The sequence below is a fragment of the Xenopus tropicalis genome, chromosome 1 (genome assembly GCF_000004195.4).
Source record: "Xenopus tropicalis strain Nigerian chromosome 1, UCB_Xtro_10.0, whole genome shotgun sequence".
Lineage (NCBI taxonomy): Eukaryota > Metazoa > Chordata > Amphibia > Anura > Pipidae > Xenopus > Xenopus tropicalis.
Window position 1 is genome coordinate 202,412,584 of NC_030677.2, and position 19,185 is coordinate 202,431,768.

Genomic DNA, 19,185 nt, shown 5'->3' on the forward strand with positions numbered 1-19,185 from the left:
TCGGCTTATATTCGGATCGGCTTATACTCGAGTATATACGGTAATTATATCTTAGTTGGGATCAAGTACAGGTACTGTTTTATTATTACAGAGAAAAGGGAATCATTTAACCATTAAATAAACCCAATAGGGCTGTTCTGCCCCCAATAAGGGGTAATTATATCTTAGTTGGGATCAAGTACAGGTACTGTTTTATTATTACAGAGAAAAGGGAATCATTTAACCATTAAATAAACCCAATAGGGCTGTTCTGCCCCAATAAGGGGTAATTATATCTTAGTTGGGATCAAGTACAGGTACTGTTTTATTATTACAGAGAAAAGGGAATCATTTAACCATTAAATAAACCCAATAGGGCTGTTCTGCCCCCAATAAGGGGTAATTATATCTTAGTTGGGATCAAGTACAGGTACTGTTTTATTATTACAGAGAAAAGGGAATCATTTAACCATTAAATAAACCCAATAGGGCTGTTCTGCCCCCAATAAGGGCTAATTATATCTTAGTTGGGATCAAGTACAGGTACTGTTTTATTATTACAAAGAAAAAGGAAATCAATTTTAAAAATCTGAATTATTTGATTAAAATGGGAGTCTATGGGAGATACACTTTCCGTAATTTGGAGCTTTCTGGATATTAGGTTTCCGGATAATGGATCCCATACCTGTACTGAGCTAGAGAACTCATCCATAATGGCAATTTTATTTAGATAGTGGGGGACTTCAATAATCACTGAGAATAAGTGACTATGATGATCTTCCGTTAAATTGGGGTCTGGTTCCCCATGGGGGAAAGGAGCAGTTGCTAGGAGGATCTGAGGGAAATGCCTATTTCATTTACTAGATACTTCTTGATGCTCAGAAGGTAAAATACAGCAAAACTGGGAGCGCAGTATTATGCCATTATAAAGTGCAAAAACAGAACTATTTCCAAATTGGCTGTCACTGCTCATATTAAATGGCGTTCGGTAACCTTTTCCCAGCAGGTTTATTCTCCATCTTCCTTTACCTACAGCATTTGCAGAGGCCCATGAAGTGATGTGCTGTACTGTGATATACTGAAAAACCTGCATTACAAAGGCAAGTTACAGTGTATGAGGTTTTCACCAGGAAGTTCTCTGGTGGGTCTCACCGTACGACCATTCATATGAACTCCAATAGCAGCACACAGAGCTCAGGTTGCCTGGTGGCTTTAAGTAGCCTGCCGAGGTCCATTCCAACACTGCAGTCTACAACAGTCAGGTCTAGTTCTGTTGGAGATTGCCACAAGAAGGTAGGACATTTTTGAGACAGCATATAAGCACTCATCACAAATCTCTGACCTTCTCGTTGCTGTTGCCTTGGGCCACCCAAAGGGGGTAAGTCCTACATAATGGGAAACCATGTTCTGTGGCAATTACTACTATCAATGGCAAGTGAAGACCCGAGGGAGGGTTCTGTTCTCCTATAACATCAGCTTCCATGGATATCTAGGTCAGGTCTAGTTCTGTTGGAGATCGCTACAAGAAGGTAGGACATTTTTGAGACAACATATGAGCACTCATCACAAATCTCTGACCTTCACGTTGCTCTTGCCTTGGGCCACCCAAAGGGGGTATGTCCTACAGTATGGGAAACCATACTGAAGACCCGAGGGAGGGTTCTGTTCTCCTTTAAACATCAGCTTCCATGGATATCTAGGACAACATGTACTCTGTACAAGTACATTAGAGGGGATTATAGACAGATAGGTGTGTTCTTTTTTCCCCATAAAAATCAGTGCACCGGAGGCCCCCCTTTTAGATTAGAGGTTAGGTTTATGTGGATGCACTGGGGTTCACTTGGAAGGGTTTAACTTGATGGACTTTGGTCTTTTTTCAACCCAACTTAACTATGTAACATATAAGCATTCACCACAATTTTCTAACCTTCTAGTTGCTCCCCTTGCTTTGGACCGGCCACAGGTGGTAAGTCCTATAACAGTGATCCCCAACCATGTTGCTCACCAACCCCTTGGGTGTTGCTCTCAGTGCCCCCAAACCAGGTAGTTATTTTTGAATTCCTGACTTGGGGGCAAGTTTTGGTTGAATAAAAACAAGATTCCCTACCAAATAAAGCCCCTGTAAGCTGATAGGGTGCATAGAGGCTCCCTAATAGCCAATCACAGCCCTTATTTGGCTCCTCCATGAACTTTTATGGTGCTTGTGTTGCTCCCCAAGTCTTTTTACATTTGACTGTGGCTCAGGAGTAAGAAAGGTTGGGGATCCCTGTACTACAACATAGGAAACCTTGTTCTTTGGCAACTACTGCTATATACTGTATGGGAAGGAAGGACTTACTAAGGGACTCAAGTCAATCTAATTGGTCTGCTATCAAACATAGGCAAAGACACCCCCAAAGCATGAACATTACATGCCACTGCTATATCTTCTTCCAGTAATAAGACGATGTAGTGGCTTCTAAGTTCACACAATATTCTATGTACTGGTAAAATAAATGTTAATATTGATATAAAAACAGTGTGTGAGTGAATATAGGCCAATTTATAATCCATATACAATGAGGCAACCATCTTCACCTTGGAACGCAATTGGCGATTTGCTTACCATACAAATGCTAAAGCTCCGAGATATTAACAGCTAGATTTAATAGAGGTTTGGGTAGCAAATAACTCACATTTTACAGGAAGGATTTCATCTCCGTGCCCCATTTCGAAGAGCAAGTTAATTAAGATGCAAGACAATAAAAGCTTAGTTTTCAATAATCTGACGGAGGAATTATGCTGCCAGGCACAGCGTCGGTTATCTCGGCGGGAGATTGTTGTTTTTTTTTTTAACTTTTAACATCAAAACTTGCATTGAATTTGTCCTACGCAGCACATTTACTTTCATATTTCTGTTAAACTCAAACACAGCCTTGAATTAAACATAAACTGCTGTGGAACCTTGCAATATACTGAGCATCTTCCTATTATGCATGTGTAAGTTTATTACCATGGCTCTGTACGGAGCGGGCTATGAGACGTGCAGAGGTTACTGAAGCAAATACAAATATATATAATAGTGTGCTGATGTGTGATGGCTGAACATGTTTGGTGAGAGGCTGTAATAGTGCTAACACTCTAAAGGTATATATTAGGTTGACCAGCTGGTAGTGTATCTTCTTGTGATTGGTTATTACTTCTATGGCTTCTGAATTATTTAGCTTTTGGTTTAATGAGATTATGCGGTGCTCAATTTGTAGCTGTAATATTGGTGTGTAGGCGCCAGTGCATTGTGCCTGAGTCTGAGCTTTCAGCCAGCGCTACACATTAGAACTGCTTTCAGCTAACCTATTGTTTCTCCTACTCCCATGTAACTGGAGGAGTCCCAAGCCGGACTTGGATTTCTTACTATTGAGTGCTATTCTGATACCTACTGGGAGCTGCTATCTTGCTCCCTTCCCATTGTCCTGCTGATCGGCTGCTGGGAGGGGGGAGATATCACTCCAACTTGCAGCACAGCAGTAAAGTGTGCCTGAGTCTGAGCTTTCAGAAGGAGCCAGCTCTACACATTAGAACTGCTTTCAGCTAACCTATTGTTTCTCCTACTCCCATGTAACTGGGGAAGTCCCAAGCCAGACTTGGATTTCTTACTATTGAGTGCTATTCTGATACCTACTGGGAGCTGCTATCTTGCTCCCTTCCCATTGTTCTGCTGATCGGCTGCTGGGGGGAGGGGGGATATCACTCCAACTTGCAGCGCAGTAGTAAAGTGTGAAGTTTATCAGAGCACAGGTCACATCAGTCCTTGCCCCAGTGGAGCTTACAATCTAAGGCCCCTATCACACTCACACACTATGGTCAATTTAGTTGGAAGCCAATCAACCTACCCGTATGTTTTTGAGATGTGGGAAGAAACCAGGACACGTGGAGAACATACAAACTCTTTGCCGATAGCCCACTTTGCTGGGATTGAACGGAGGACCCTGGTGCTGCAAGGCAAAAGTGCTACTCACTGAGCAGACAAATTTTTCAGGGAGGTCCGTTGGAGGCCCCATAGATGGACAGAATAGGTCTGAAGGTTCTAAATTGGCAGTTTAAATGTGCCTGTGTATGGCCAACTTTTGAGACTGAGAAGAAAACTCATACACTCGGCATCTGTAAATACATATAGTGAAGCAGCTGAACCTACTTGCAAATGGAAGGAAAGCATTCCTGTAGTCCTTTCTTCTTTAACAAGGACCCTTCAAGGCAGTACATTATGATATCCATGACCTATTGAGTCAAAAGGACAAGTAAACAGATTACAACAATGGAGGGGAGCAAACTAATAAGACAGGCGGCTTGTTAAAATGAACTGAGTGCAAATAATAAAGATTTACCAGGCAGAACTGCATGATACAGGCAAAGTACTACAATCCATACTTTGTTTTTTTTTATGGAAAAATAACACCCTCCATGAGCTTCAGCTGGGCTTATGCAGAAATAGTATCTGAACTTAAATATAAATGTATTTTTTTCAGATAGGAAAGGAAACCATGAAGTCATTCTGTGTTTCATTGGGACCAGTCCCCAACCCCCCTTAGTCTCACAGTGTAATGCAACACCTCCCTCACCTTGTTCCCTTATGAAGTGATGGATTCTGGGACATGAAGTCCCTCTGCTTTCCTCAGAACCTCGGCACCACGGTGGGAAGCAGAGAGACTTCAAGCCCCAGAATTCACCACTGTGGACAAAATACATTTATATTTATATCTAAAAGTTCAGACAGTATTTATGCATGTTTTTACCTAACCCAACTCTGGGCTAAATATATTCAAAATATTTAAAAATGCCTTTACAGGAGCTCCCGATAAATCCTCTCTGGTCCCTGTCCATGTTTCAAATGAAGGGTGGGCGTAAGAGTCAGACTGGAGTACTCCCTGCTCCGCCCTCAGCCACCACAGCTCCGGCTCCTGCTCTGCTTACTTACTGTGATTAAATAATGATGACCCCGCTTTCCACTTTGGAACCTACGCCCATCTTTATTTTTTAACAGCAAGTAAGCAGCCGAGCGGAAGCAGCGGAAGGCAGAGCGGGGAGCAGCGGTGGGTCCTTGAGTCGGTACCTGGTTGGCCCCAGTCTGACTCTACCAGCTCCCCTGTACATTCAGAGAATTCAGCCAGTGGAACAGATGGAACGGGGTGAGTAGGGTTATGGGTGAAAATTTCAATAAATCAGTCAAAAACATGACTTTTTAAAGCACATTACTTCTATATTGAAATGTGTTTAATGCACTGGCATATTCTCGTTTTTTTATCCAATATGTCCCCTTAATAAGCCTTTAGTCTATGGCATATCCTCCTCCTAAAGGCCATACATAGATTGATACATGACTCCTAGAGAAGTTTTTATTGCACTTCAGACAGGTTAGGTAACCCTGTAGCATGATCCAATCTTTGGCCTTGGGGGACAAACAATTGGGTCAGTCCAATTGGGTCCAGAAGGCCGTCTCTCCAAATGAGCAGCTTTAGATGTACTGCCAGCTTCAGGTCTCCAAAATAAAAGCTCTGACTATTATTTCTATGAGTTAACTGTACCATCAGCAGGCTAACAAAGTAGTAATACATGCAAGTGTTCTACAAAACTGGCAGGGGGTTTGATACAGCAAAAATACAGACACTTTCTTCAATAGACATCAGTAACCGAAATGGGGAGGCCACCTAGGCTCAACATTGGACTAGATACCACTCCTTACGTCAAGACCAAAATTAAATATAATAATAATATGACAGCCTAAGCTGGGCTTAGACATTCTATATGCTAGACTACACCCACTGCAAAGAACTGTGAAGAAGCTGCCAAACAAACTATAACTTTGTTAAGCTGCAAACCCAGGATCCTTGACTGCTTTTGGCTATCATCAGGAGGCTTAGAAATTGGACTGTAATGGGCTGTAGCCTAAATAATGATATTACAGAGCTCCTTTGCCAATGGAAATGTAAAGCATGGAATATATACCTCCACCAAGAGATCCACAACATCTGAAGGCATTTTTTCAATAAGAATTTCTACGACTCTCAGAATCTCCCCTTTAGCACGAGCCAAGGCAGTAGTGTGGATGTTCTGCTGAGACTGTGTATTGGCAGCCAGAGCCGTATGTCTGTGCACCTGGAAAAAGATTGTTTCAAAAACACAATTTATATTGATTTTTACACCAACTGCAGGTTTCAAACCAGGAGAACAACAAAAAAGGGTCACAATGCCCTCATTTTATTTAATTTTTCATTTCAGTAAGGCTACAGAAAATGTTTAGAGACAAATATACATTTATTTTTATTTGTTATATATACAGTGGCTTGCAAAAGTATTCGGCCCCCTTGAACTTTTCCACATTTTGTCACATTACAGCCACAAACATGAATCAATTTTATTTGAATTCCACGTGAAAGACCAATACAAAGTGGGGTACACGTGATTAGTGGAAGGAAAATCATACATGATTCCAAACATTTTTTACAAATAAATAACTGCAAAGTGGGGTGTGCGTAATTATTCAGCCCCCTGAGTCAATACTTTGTAGAACCACCTTTTGCTGCAATTCCAGCTGCCAGGCTTTTAGGGTATGTCTCTACCAGCTTTGCACATCTACAGACTGAAATCCTTGCCCATTCTTCTTTGCAAAACAGCTCCAGCTCAGTCAGATTAGATGGACAGCGTTTGTGAACAGCAGTTTTCAGATCTTGCCACAGATTCTCCATTGGATTTAGAACTGGACTTTGACTGGGCCATTATAACACATGGATATGTTTTGTTTTAAACCATTCCATTGTTGCCCTGGCTTTATGTTTAGGGTTGTTGTCCTGCTGGAAGGTGAACCTTCGCCCCAGCCTCAAGTCTTTTGCAGACTCCAAGAGGTTTTCTTCCAAGATTGCCCTGTATTTGGCTCCATCCATCTTCCCATCAACTCTGACCAGCTTCCCTGTCCCTGCTGAAGAGAAGCCCCCCCAGAGCATGATGCTGCCACCACCATATTTGACAGTGGGGATGGTGTGTTCAGAGTGATGTGCAGTGTTAGTTTTCTGCCACACATAGCGTTTTGCATTTTGGCCAAAAAGATCCATTTTGGTCTCATCTGACCAGAGCACCTTCTTCCACATGTTTGCTGTGTCCCCCACATGGCTTGTGGCAAACTGCAAACGGGACTTCTTATGGTTTTCTGTTAACAATGGCTTTCTTCTTGCCACTCTTCCATAAAGGCCAACTTTGTGCAGTGCACGACTAATAGTTATCCTATGGACAGATTCCCCCAACTGAGCTGTAGATCTCTGCAGCTCCCCCAGAGTCACCATGGGCCTCTTGGCTGCATTTCTGATCAGCGCTCTCCTTGTTCAGCCTGTGAGTTTAGGTGGACGGCCTTGTCTTGGTAGGTTTACAGTTGTGCCATACTCCTTCCATTTCTGAATGATCGCTTGAACAGTGCTCCGTGGAATGTTCAAGGCTTTGGAAATCTTTTTGTAGCCTAAGCCTGCTTTAAATTTCTCAATAACTTTATCCCTGACCTGTCTGGTGTGTTCTTTGGATTTCATGGTGTTGTTGCTCCCAATATTCTCTTAGACAACCTCTGAGGCCGTCACAGAGCAGCTGTATTTGTACTGACATTAGATTACACACAGGGGCACTCTATTTAGTCATTAGCACTCATCAGGCAATGTCTATGGGCAACTGACTGCACTCAGACCAAAGGGGGCTGAATAATTACGCACACCCCACTTTGCAGTTATTTATTTGTAAAAAATGTTTGGAATCATGTAGGATTTTCGTTCCACTTCTCACGTGTACACCACTTTGTATTGGTCTTTCACGTGGAATTCCAATAAAATTGATTCATGTTTGTGGCTGTAATGTGACAAAAAAGTTCAAGGGGGCCCGAATACTTTTGCAAGCCACTGTATATACTGGCAGAGCTTGAGGTTTTAGCCTAAATGTGTCATTGTCTCTCTAGCTAAAGAGCCACCACCTTCCGTGTTTTCTTCGGTCACCCCCCCCCCCATATTATTATAAAGCATTTTTTGCATTAAACCTATGGTTGCTCCTTAAGGCAAATTTTCCCTTTTTCATTTACCTGGAATAAGCATATTGATACACTATATGGGCAAAAAGTATCCTGATATATTCGATACAGCCAACACTATGTAGATGCCATACTTGCTTGACCTGAGATGAACCACTTACTAATGAGTAAAACCCATTTAGGAATGGTCTTTTTAGGAGAAGGGTGGAGGGGGGGTGGATTATAGGCCTGTTATAGGCTGTTTTTCGTGGTTTGGACAAGAGCCGCTGACTCCAGTAAAACGGGAACCGGAAGAAAGCAGATCGTTCATCCATGCAAATAGCAAGGTCCATAGAAAATGGATTTGCTGAGTGAAAGAACTTGATTGGCCTGCACAGAACCATGACCTCAAGCCAACTAAACACCTGCTGAATGAATAGGAAGGCCAAATGGATGGGCTGATTGTCAGACATCAGTGCCCAACCTCACTAATGCTCGAGGTGGGAGTCGCAAAGACAATGTTAGCGGAAAACTTTCTAGAAGAGTCGAGGCTATTACGGCAGAAAAGTAGGCTGAATTTGTATGAATTGAGATTGCAAAATGCTTTTATAGCAACCACTTGTTAGGTATAGCTAGGTAGCCTGGTCACCTATAACTTTTATTACAGACTTAGTAACTCAGCTCATATACACAAACGCATTGGCATGGGGGGAAGGTCGGGAGTGAAAACGAGAAAAATGGTTCAAGTTAGGTAAGATTTTGTTCCCAGAATACCCACAAATCCTGCTCTCTCTCAACAGTTACTATTTATTGGGCTGGTGGAGGGCTCTTTGGGCCTCTGTGTATTTGGGCCTCAGCAACTTCCAAGTGGTTTTCATTACTCATTTTTTGTAGTTTTTGAATTACAGGTATGAAATCTGTTATCCAAAAACCCATTATCCAGAAAGCTCTGAATTATGGAAAGCCCGTCTTGCTTAGACTCCATTTTAATCAAATGGTTCAGAATTTTAAAACTGATTTGCTTTTTCTCTGTAATAATAAAACAGTACCTGTACTTGATCCCAACTAAGATATAATTACCCCTTATTGGGGCAGAACAGCCCTATTGGGTTTATTTAATGGTTAAATGATTCCCTTTTCTCTGTAATAATAAAACAGTACCTTGTACTTGATCCCAACTAAGATATAATTACCCCTTATTGGGGCAGAACAGCCCTATTGGGTTTATTTAATGGTTAAATGATTCCCTTTTCTCTGTAATAAAACAGTACCTGTACTTGATCCCAACTAAGATATAATTACCCCTTATTGGGGCAGAACAGCCCTATTGGGTTTATATCATGGTTAAATGATTCCCTTTTCTCTGTAATAATAAAACAGTACCTGTACTTGATCCCAACTAAGATGTAAGTAATTCTTTTTGGATGCAAAACCATCCTATTGGGTTAAATTAATGTTTTATAGATTTTTTAGCAGACTTAAGGTATGGAGATCCAAATTACAGAAAGACCCCTTATCCGGAATAACCTTGGTTCCGAACATTCTGGATAATGGGTCCTATACCTGTATTTGCATTCCTCCAACCAAGATCTACTGCTCTGTGAGGCTACAATTGAATTACTATTGTTACTTTTTATTACTTATGTGTCTTCTCAGGCCCTATCCTATTCATATTCCCATCTCTTATTCAAACCACTGCCTGGTTGCTACGGTAAATAAGTCCCTAGCAAGAGATTACTACTAAAATACCAAACTAGAGTGCTGCTGAACAAAGAGCTAACTAATTGAAAGACTGCAAAAAAAAGACCAATTGCAAACGATTTTAGCATATCAATATCTACATGGCCAACCCCTTTAATCCCTCTGTGGACGACATCATTCTGCAACATCTTTTGAACATGGGGGTTTCATTAACTATAGGGGAAATATCTGTACTTTCTTCATGAAGTTCAGAGAATTTCACTTACACGGGGTGACACAATTTAACCACAATCTCTGTCACAACGAATAATACTTTTTTGTCTGTTTTGGTTTTTTTTATTTAAAAACAAATCTTTAAGGGCACTGCTTGGGGATCTCGACTGCAAAAGGTAATGCGCTTACAATGGCATTTATTTCCCGAGGATGGATGGCACGTTGCTTCTGATCTTTCGCCGCGGCACTGCTGCAATATAACAACTGTAATATATAGATAGTGCGGCTTGCTGTGTCAGGGAACTGTGACCTATTCCTGTTCAGCTTTCATAAACAAATTAAAAAGATAGAAAAACTAGATATTTATATACTTTGTAAAATGAAATTCTTGGGAAAAAAGCCTACAATGTAAATTATTTTAAAGGGGAACTCCTTCTGTTAAAGAGCCCCACACAACCCAGAAACCCCTAATATACATATCACTGTAACCTGTTCCTTCAATAAGTAGGAATAAATAGCATTTTTATATGCTGAAATCCAGCTGGAAAAGTGGTGTTCTTTTTCTGCATCATTTGAAATCCTGGCAGGGGAGGAGGGAGTAAACATTGATGTTACAAATTGTAACAACTTCTCCACAGCTTACAGACAGCATGCAGAAACTACATAACCCACAATGCATTGCACTGTTATGTTCCTTTCCTTATTGACATCACGTGTGCAGCAGGGAATTGTGGGATTGGGAGGATGCAGGCTGAAGGCAGGCTGAGGACAGGTGACTACTGTACATTTTATTTGAGTCACAAAGTAGCCAGCCAGATCAGCAGGAGAACAGGGGGCGGGGCTTAGGGAACTGTTCCAAACCATATTATTACATTAAACAATCATGAAAAGGCTGCAGATTTTGAATATATGTATATTGAAGTCTTGCTTGAAATTATGTTTTCAAAAAGTTGTGTCAGAAGGGATCACAGCCATTACATTCAATGAGAAGTGTTAACTTTCCGGACACCTGCACAACTATCATGTTGTCCGTTAATAAACGCATGTGTGTGCTACTTTCAGTGCTTCTCATTGGCTAACAGACAAAAGGGATCAGTGGTGAGTGGCATGTTTTCATCAGCAAAACTCGTAATCTTAGTTGGAGTTGGGAAGTCACCTAAAGGGGGACATCTATACTACAGTGGTTTCAATGTAAACAACAGAAACTCTCCATTGATCAATTAAAGGGGAGGTTGTTGACCTTTCCCTGAGTGGAGACTGAGACACAAAGGGCAGTATTTAGGAGAAGCAATTGTCAGGGGTTTGGCTAAACAATAAGCCTAATTGTCTTCTGGGCAGCCTATGACCCATTATGTACAATTGGTGATGGCCATGCCTCAGATTCTCCATATTGATATTCAGTTATATGAGATATGGAGTTTCATGCAATGTCTGTAAGCTGAATGCATGTTCCCACTATGAGGAGGCAGCTGTAACTGGTAACTGATCTCCCTGTAACAGTGCCACTGAGTTAGGCTGGCCATACACTGTAAGGTGAGGTGGCCAAGCACGCGAATCTTCTCCCAATATGCCCACCTACCTATGCTTAAAATGGCAGGCATAGGCACTGTCGGATTGGGGACAGCATTAACGAGTCGATGTGGTCCTCAATCCTTTGGAAATATCAAACCTGCAGACTGAGATCTGTCCAATTTCAAGCCAGATATCAGTCGGGCAGGCCCGTCGGTGGTGCCCATACACTGGCAGATAAGCTGCCAAATTGGTCTAAAGGACTGATATCAGCATTTGAAATCGGCCTGTGTATGGGCACCTTTAACCCTGACTGGCTAACCCCTAACTCTATTGATACTGTCAGGCAGTAGTATTCACCTTTTCTATCTACCTTGCAGGCATTTAGGCACTGACAGGTAACAATAAGCTGCACGTAGTGTTGAGCAGGTCAACAAATTGTCACCTTTATACATATTGCATGTTACACATTTTTACATGTTAAGACACATGACTTTAAAGCAAACCTGTCGCCGCGACTAATCGCAACGACTTTTCTTACTTAGACTATAATAGACGTTGCCGCGACTAAACTCTTGCGAGTTTTCACCGCACAGGTTAGTCGCCATGACTTTTCAAAAAGTCGCAGCGACTAATCACCCTGTGTGTCTTCGCCATTAAAGGGCACTGGTCACCCAGAAATTGTTTCCCCTACTGCCCCATGTGAGCCCATCCCGTGTGGGCGGCCATGATTAGTGGCAGCAACATCAAGAGGAACTCCAGGGGAACTCCACCAGACTCGCCCCAGGCAACAGGGCCCCCGAGGTTACCAGTGGCAGCAAAAATCTGCTCCTGGTAACTTAAAGAGCCAAAATTCAGATTTTTAAATCAAAATGTTCGCTCCCCTAGTGAAGAGAGTGCAATTGTGTCCCCCTCTAACGCAAAAAAACTAAGCACGGAGGGGGGCCATTCTCTAGGCTGCCTCAGGTCAGCACTATGGGCCGAAACACTTTGGTGCTCAGGGGGCATTTAAAAACAAAAAAAAAAAAAAACTATTGTTTTCCCCAATCAGATTGCAAAAAAAAATCTATTTTTGTGTTTACCGATGACCTTTAAATAGCAACTTCCTATTGGTCACTTTTAGCCTATAATTTAAGGAAAACTATACCCCCAGAATGAATACTTAACCAACAATACTTAACATACATACTTTCCCTTGAGCCGCCATTTAGTGATGGGCTGTGTGTTCCCTCAGAGATCAGCTGACAGGAAGTGATGCAGCTCTAACTGTAACAGGAAGTAGTGTAGGAGTAAAAGGCAGAACTCTGCCCATTCATTGGCTGATGGGGCCTAGCATGTATGTGTGCCTTGGCTTGTTTGTGTGCACTGTGAATCCTACTTACAAACCTATTTAAAGCGAGGACTTTAAACCCCCCAATAAAATTCTTAATAACTTTACAATATACACTAATTACAATTTGTAATTGGCATAAAACTGATAGTGAAAGCAGTGCCTGTTTAGTCCTTTCTATTCTCTGCCCTGAATCAATGTAGCAGAAGCCCTAGGAAGAAGCAGGCAAGGCAACAATGGAATGTTTAATTAATGTACAGAATGCTTAAAAGTATACTTACTTTGGTTAAGCCAAATTTGGTTTTTGAGTTTATATGCCCTTTAAAATCTACTTTTGAATGGCACGCATGCATTAAAATCCCACCTATTTTATTGTTACAGATTCCTATTCATATAAATCCCCTTTTGGAAGTGCAGTGAAGGAGAGAGTGAAAAGTTTGTACCTCCTTAGCGATGGTTGTTATGAAGGCGGGTGGTCTGGCGGTGGCAATGAGCGAGAGCGCGTGTCGTGCAGAGCGGGCGGAGTCAGCTGCTGGACTCAGGGGCAGCCCAATTGTGATGCTAAATAGGGATCAGGCAAAAAAAAAGAAAAAAAAAAAAAGAAAGGAAAAGAAAAAGAAAAGAAGCATTAGAAATATAGAGTGAAAAGATTAGACACAGCTTATAATGTCAGTTCAAGGTCAATGGGTTCAGTCAGACAGTTAGAATATAATGGACTCCCAACAATGAGCAGTGATTAGAAGTCAGGGTGTTCCAGCATCAAATACTAAATCGAATAATTAAGCGTGAAGATTGAAAACAGTATGTGCATCTGTCCAAAGTGTTAAAAGTGCCTTGTTAACAAATTATAGAGGCATAGCCGGGAAGCCATAGAGCAGGGTATGGAGGAATAGCCGGGAAGCCATAGAGCAGGGTATGGGGGAATAGCCGGGAAGCCATAGAGCAGGGTATGGAGGAATAGCCGGGAAGCCATAGAGCAGGGTATGGAAGAATAGCCGGGAAGCCATAGAGCAGGGTATGGAGGAATAGCCGGGAAGCCATAGAGCAGAGTATGGAGGAATAGCCGGGAAGCCATAGAGCAGGGTATGGAAGAATAGCCGGGAAGCCATAGAGCAGGGTATGGAAGAATAGCCGGGAAGCCATAGAGCAGGGTATGGAAGAATAGCCGGGAAGCCATAGAGCAGGGTATGGAGGAATAGCCGGGAAGCCATAGAGCAGGATATGGAGGAATAGTCGGGAAGCCATAGAGCAGAGTATAGAGGAATAGCCGGGAAGCCATAGAGCAGAGTATGGAAGAATAGCCGGGAAGCCATAGAGCAGAGTATGGAGGAATAGCCGGGAAGCCATAAAGCAGAGTATGGAGGAATAGCCGGGAAGCCATAGAGCAGGATATGGAGGAATAGTCAGGAAGCCATAAAGCAGAGTATGGAGGAATAGTCGGGAAGCCATAAAGCAGAGTATGGAGGAATAGTCGGGAAGCCATAGAGCAGGGTATGGAGGAATAGCCGGGAAGCCATAAAGCAGAGTATGGAGGAATAGCCGGGAAGCCATAGAGCAGGATATGGAGGAATAGTCAGGAAGCCATAAAGCAGAGTATGGAGGAATAGTCGGGAAGCCATAAAGCAGAGTATGGAGGAATAGTCGGGAAGCCATAGAGCAGGGTATGGAGGAATAGCCGGGAAGCCATAAAGCAGAGTATGGAGGAATAGTCGGGAAGCCATAAAGCAGAGTATGGAGGAATAGTCGGGAAGCCATAAAGCAGAGTATGGAGGAATAGTCGGGAAGCCATAAAGCAGAGTATGGAGGAATAGTCGGGAAGCCATAAAGCAGAGTATGGAGGAATAGTCGGGAAGCCATAAAGCAGAGTATGGAGGAATAGTCGGGAAGCCATAAAGCAGAGTATGGAGGAATAGTCGGGAAGCCATAAAGCAGAGTATGGAGGAATAGTCAGGAAGCCATAGAGCAGGGTATGGAGGCATAGCCGGGAAGCCATAGAGCAGGGTATGGAGGCATAGCCGGGAAGCCATAGAGCAGGGTATGGAGGAATAGTCGGGAAGCCATAAAGCAGAGTATGGAGGAATAGTCGGGAAGCCATAAAGCAGAGTATGGAGGAATAGTCGGAAGCCATAAAGCAGAGTATGGAGGAATAGTCGGGAAGCCCATAAAGCAGAGTATGAGAGGAATAGTCGGGAGCCATAAAGCAGAGTATGGAGGAATAGTCGGGAAGCCATAAAGCAGAGTATGGAGGAATAGTTGGGAAGCCATAGAGCATAGGTATGGAGGCATAGCCGGGAAGCCATAGAGCAGGGTATGGAGGCATAGCCGGGAAGCCATAGAGCAGGGTATGGAGGAATAGTCGGGAAGCCATAAAGCAGAGTATGGAGGAATAGTCGGGAAGCCATAAAGCAGAGTATGGAGGAATAGCCGGGAAGCCATAGAGCAGAGTATGGAGGAATAGCCGGGAAGCCATAGAGCAGAGTATGGAGGAATAGCCGGGAAGCCATAGAGCAGAGTATGGAGGAATAGCCGGGAAGCCATAGAGCAGAGTATGGAGGAATAGCCGGGAAGCCATAAAGCAGAGTATGGAGGAATAGCCGGGTAGCCATAGAGCAGGATATGGAGGAATAGCCGGGAAGCCATAGAGCAGGATATGGAGGAATAGCCGGGAAGCCATAGAGCAGGGTATGGAGGAATAGCCGGGAAGCCATAGAGCAGAGTATGGAGGAATAGCCGGGAAGCCATAGAGCAGGGCAGTATGGAAGAATAGCCGGAGAAGCCATAGAGCAGGTATGGAAGAATAGCCGGAGAAGCCATAGAGCAGGGGTATGGAAGAATAGCCGGGAAGCCATAGAGCAGGTATGGAGGAATAGCCGGGAAGCCATAGAGCAGGATATGGAGGAATAGTCGGGAAGCCATAGAGCAGAGTATAGAGGGAATAGCGGGAAGCCATAGAGCAGAGTATGGAAGAATAGCCGGGAAGCCATAGAGCAGAGTATGGAGGAATAGCCGGGAAGCCATAAAGCAGAGTATGGAGGAATAGCCGGGAAGCCATAGAGCAGGATATGGAGGAATAGTCAGGAAAGCCATAAAGCAGAGTATGGAGGAATAGTCGGGAAGCCATAAAGCAGAGTATGGAGGAATAGTCGGGAAAGCCATAGAGCAGGGTATGGAGGAGAATAGCCGGGAAGCCATAAAGCAGAGTATGGAGGAAATATGCCGGAAGCCATAGAGCAGGATATGGAGGAATAGTCAGGAAGCCATAAAGCAGAGTATGGAGGGAATAGTCGGGAAGCCATAAAGCAGAGTATGGAGGAATAGTCGGAAAGCCATAGAGCAGGTATGGAGGAATAGCCGGGAAGCCATAAAGCAGATATGGAGGAATAGTCGGGAAGCCATAAAGCAGAGTATGGAGGAATAGTCGGGAAGCCTAAAGCAGAGTTATGGAGAATAGTCGGGAAGCCATAAAGCAGAGTATGGAGGAATAGTCGGGAGCCATAAAGCAGAGTATGGAGGAATAGTCGGGAAGCCATAAAGCAGAGTATGGCAGGAATAGTCGGGAAGCCATAAAGCAGAGTATGGAGGAATAGTCGGGAAAGCCATAAGCAGAGTATGGAGGAATAGTCAGGAAGCCATAGAGCAGGGTATGGAGGCATAGCCGGGAAGCCATAGAGGCAGGGTATGGAGGCATAGCCGGGAAGCCATAGAGCAGGGTATGGAGGAATAGTCGGGAAGCCATAAAGCAGGTATGGAGGAATAGTCGGGGAAGCCATAAAGCAGAGTATGGAGGAATAGTCGGGAAGCCATAAAAGCAGAGTATGGAGAATAGTCGGGAAGCCATAAAGCAGAGTATGGAGGAATAGTCGGGAAGCCATAAAGCAGAGTATGGAGGAATAGTCGGGAAGCCATAAAGCAGAGTATGGAGGAATAGTTGGGGAAGCCATAGAGCATGGTATGGAGGCATAGCCGGGAAGCCATAGAGCAGGTATGGAGGCATAGCCGGGAAGCCATAGAGCAGGGATGGAGGAATAGTCGGGAAGCCATAAGCAGAGATGGAGGAATAGTCGGGAAAGCCATAAAGCAGAGTATGGAGGAATAGCCGGGAAGCCATAGAGCAGAGTATGGAGGAATAGCCGGGGAAGCCATAGAGCAGAGTATGGAGGAATAGCCGGGAAGCCATAGAGCAGAGTATGGAAGAATAGCCGGGAAGCCATAGAGCAGAGTATGGAGGAATAGCCGGGAGCCATAAAGCAGAGTATGGAGGAATAGCCGGGTAGCCATAGAGCAGGATATGGAGGAATAGCCGGGAAGCCATAGAGCAGGATATGGAGGAATAGCCGGGAAGCCATAGAGCAGGATATGGAGGAATAGCCGGGAAGCCATAGAGCAGGATATGGAGGAATAGCCGGGAAGCCATAGAGCAGGATATGGAGGAATAGCCGGGAAGCCATAGAGCAGGATATGGAGGAATAGTCGGGAAGCCATAAAGCAGAGTATGGAGGAATAGTCGGGAAGCCATAAAGCAGAGTATGGAGGAATAGTCGGGAACCCATAAAGCAGAGTATGAAGCAATAGTCGGGAAGCCATAGAGCAGGGTATGGAGGCATAGCCGGGAAGCCATAGAGCAGAGTATGGAGGAATAGCCGGGAAGCCATAGAGCAGGGTATGGAGGAATAGCCGGGAAGCCATAGAGCAGAGTATGGAGGCATAGCCGGAAGCCATAGAGCAGGGTATGGAGGAATAGCCGGGAAGCCATAGAGCAGAGTATGGAGGAATAGCCGGGAAGCCATAGAGCAGAGTATGGAGGAATAGCCGGGAAGCCATAGAGCAGGGTATGGAGGAATAGTCGGGAAGCCATAGAGCAGGGTATGGAGGAATAGCCGGGAAGCCATAGAGCAGAGTATGGAGGAATAGTTGGGAAGCCATAGAGCAGGGTATGGAGGAATAGCTGGGAAGCCATAGAGCAGGGTATGGAGGAACAGCTGGGAAGCCATAGAGCAGGGTATGGAAGGAATAGCTGGGAAGCATAGAGCAGGGTATGGAGGAATAGCTGGGAAGCCATAGAGCAGCGGTATGGGGAATAGCTGGGAAGCCATAGAGCAGGGTATGGGGGAATAGCTGGGAAGCCATAGAGCAGGGTATGGGGGAATAGCCGGGAAGCCATAGAGCAGAGTATAGAGGAATAGTCGGGAAGCCATAGAGCAGAGTATGGAGGAATAGCCGGGAAGCCATAGAGCAGAGTATGGAGGAATAGTCGGGAAGCCATAGAGCAGGGTATGAAGCAATAGCCGGGAAGCCATAGAGCAGGGTATGGAGGAATAGCTGGGAAGCCATAGAGCAGGGTATGGAGGAACAGCTGGGAAGCCATAGAGCAGGGTATGGAGGAATAGCTGGGAAGCCATAGAGCAGGGTATGGAGGAATAGCTGGGAAGCTATAGAGCAGGGTATGGAGGAATAGCTGGGAAGCCATAGAGCAGGGTATGGAGGAACAGCTGGGAAGCCATAGAGCAGGGTATGGAGGAATAGCTGGGAAGCCATAGAGCAGGGTATGGAGGAATAGCTGGGAAGCCATAGAGCAGGGTATGGAGGAATAGCTGGGAAGCTATAGAGCAGGGTATGGGGGAATAGCCGGGAAGCCATAGAGCAGAGTATGGAGTAATAGCTGGGAAGCCATAGAGCAGGGTATGGAGGAATAGCCAGGAAGCCATAGAGCAGGGTATGGAGGAACAGACGGGAGGGAATATGGCAAAAATCTCAGTGTAGAAAGCACACTGCTCACACTTTCAGACACAGGACAGGACACAGATATCAACTGCAAAATAATCAAAGGAAATAGAAACAGTAAAATAACTTAAGTAAAGGGATATTTTAATCAATTATTATGGGAAGAAACCAAATATTGTGACAAAATCTTTGATGCAATGAAAACTGAATTGGGCACACATGGTAAAACCCATCTGGAGAGGCTGCAGTGAGCATGACGTGCCAACACGGCCAGCCAAATAGGCTTGGCCAACCATCAGATCATCTCAATTTAATGAGGGACACTTTATTGTGCCAATGCTGTCCTCACAGCGGCATTTTTAAACCTGTCCAATTTATATCTGAACAATTTTCAGCCAGATCATGGGCTGATTAGCTGCCATCTCGGTCTGGATGGGCCAAGTCAGCAGCTTTAATCACTAGGCATATGGCCACCATCTTATTATATCTACAGTGAACTACAATGAGCAAGAAATTCCCATGGGTGCGGTTGTACAATATGTGTTCACAGCAACCTTGTATTTTATCATTTTATTTTTATAACTAAAAGGAAATCCACAAAGCTGGTGTAAATTTACTCTAAAGTAGTCATTCATAGTAATGAGTGATTGGTCAACAATTTTTACTACTTAGTTCCATTGTTAAGCTTTTTTAAAATAAATCATATACACAAGAGAGGTGG

At 43.9% G+C, this 19,185-nt stretch overlaps 1 protein-coding gene across 4 annotated transcripts in view; it reads right to left on the reverse strand.

Moving 5' to 3' along the window:
- Window positions 1–19,185, reverse strand: part of wdr7 (WD repeat domain 7) — a 228,509-nt gene that overhangs the window by 43,345 nt on the left and 165,979 nt on the right. For all 4 annotated transcript variants that reach the window (XM_018090767.2, XM_018090674.2, XM_012956678.3 and 1 more), the window contains 3 exon segments: window positions 13,187–13,304; window positions 5,959–6,108; window positions 4,151–4,233 (listed from right to left, as the gene is read on the reverse strand). In XM_018090767.2, coding sequence (XP_017946256.1) covers window positions 4,151–4,233; window positions 5,959–6,108; window positions 13,187–13,304 — 351 coding nt within the window.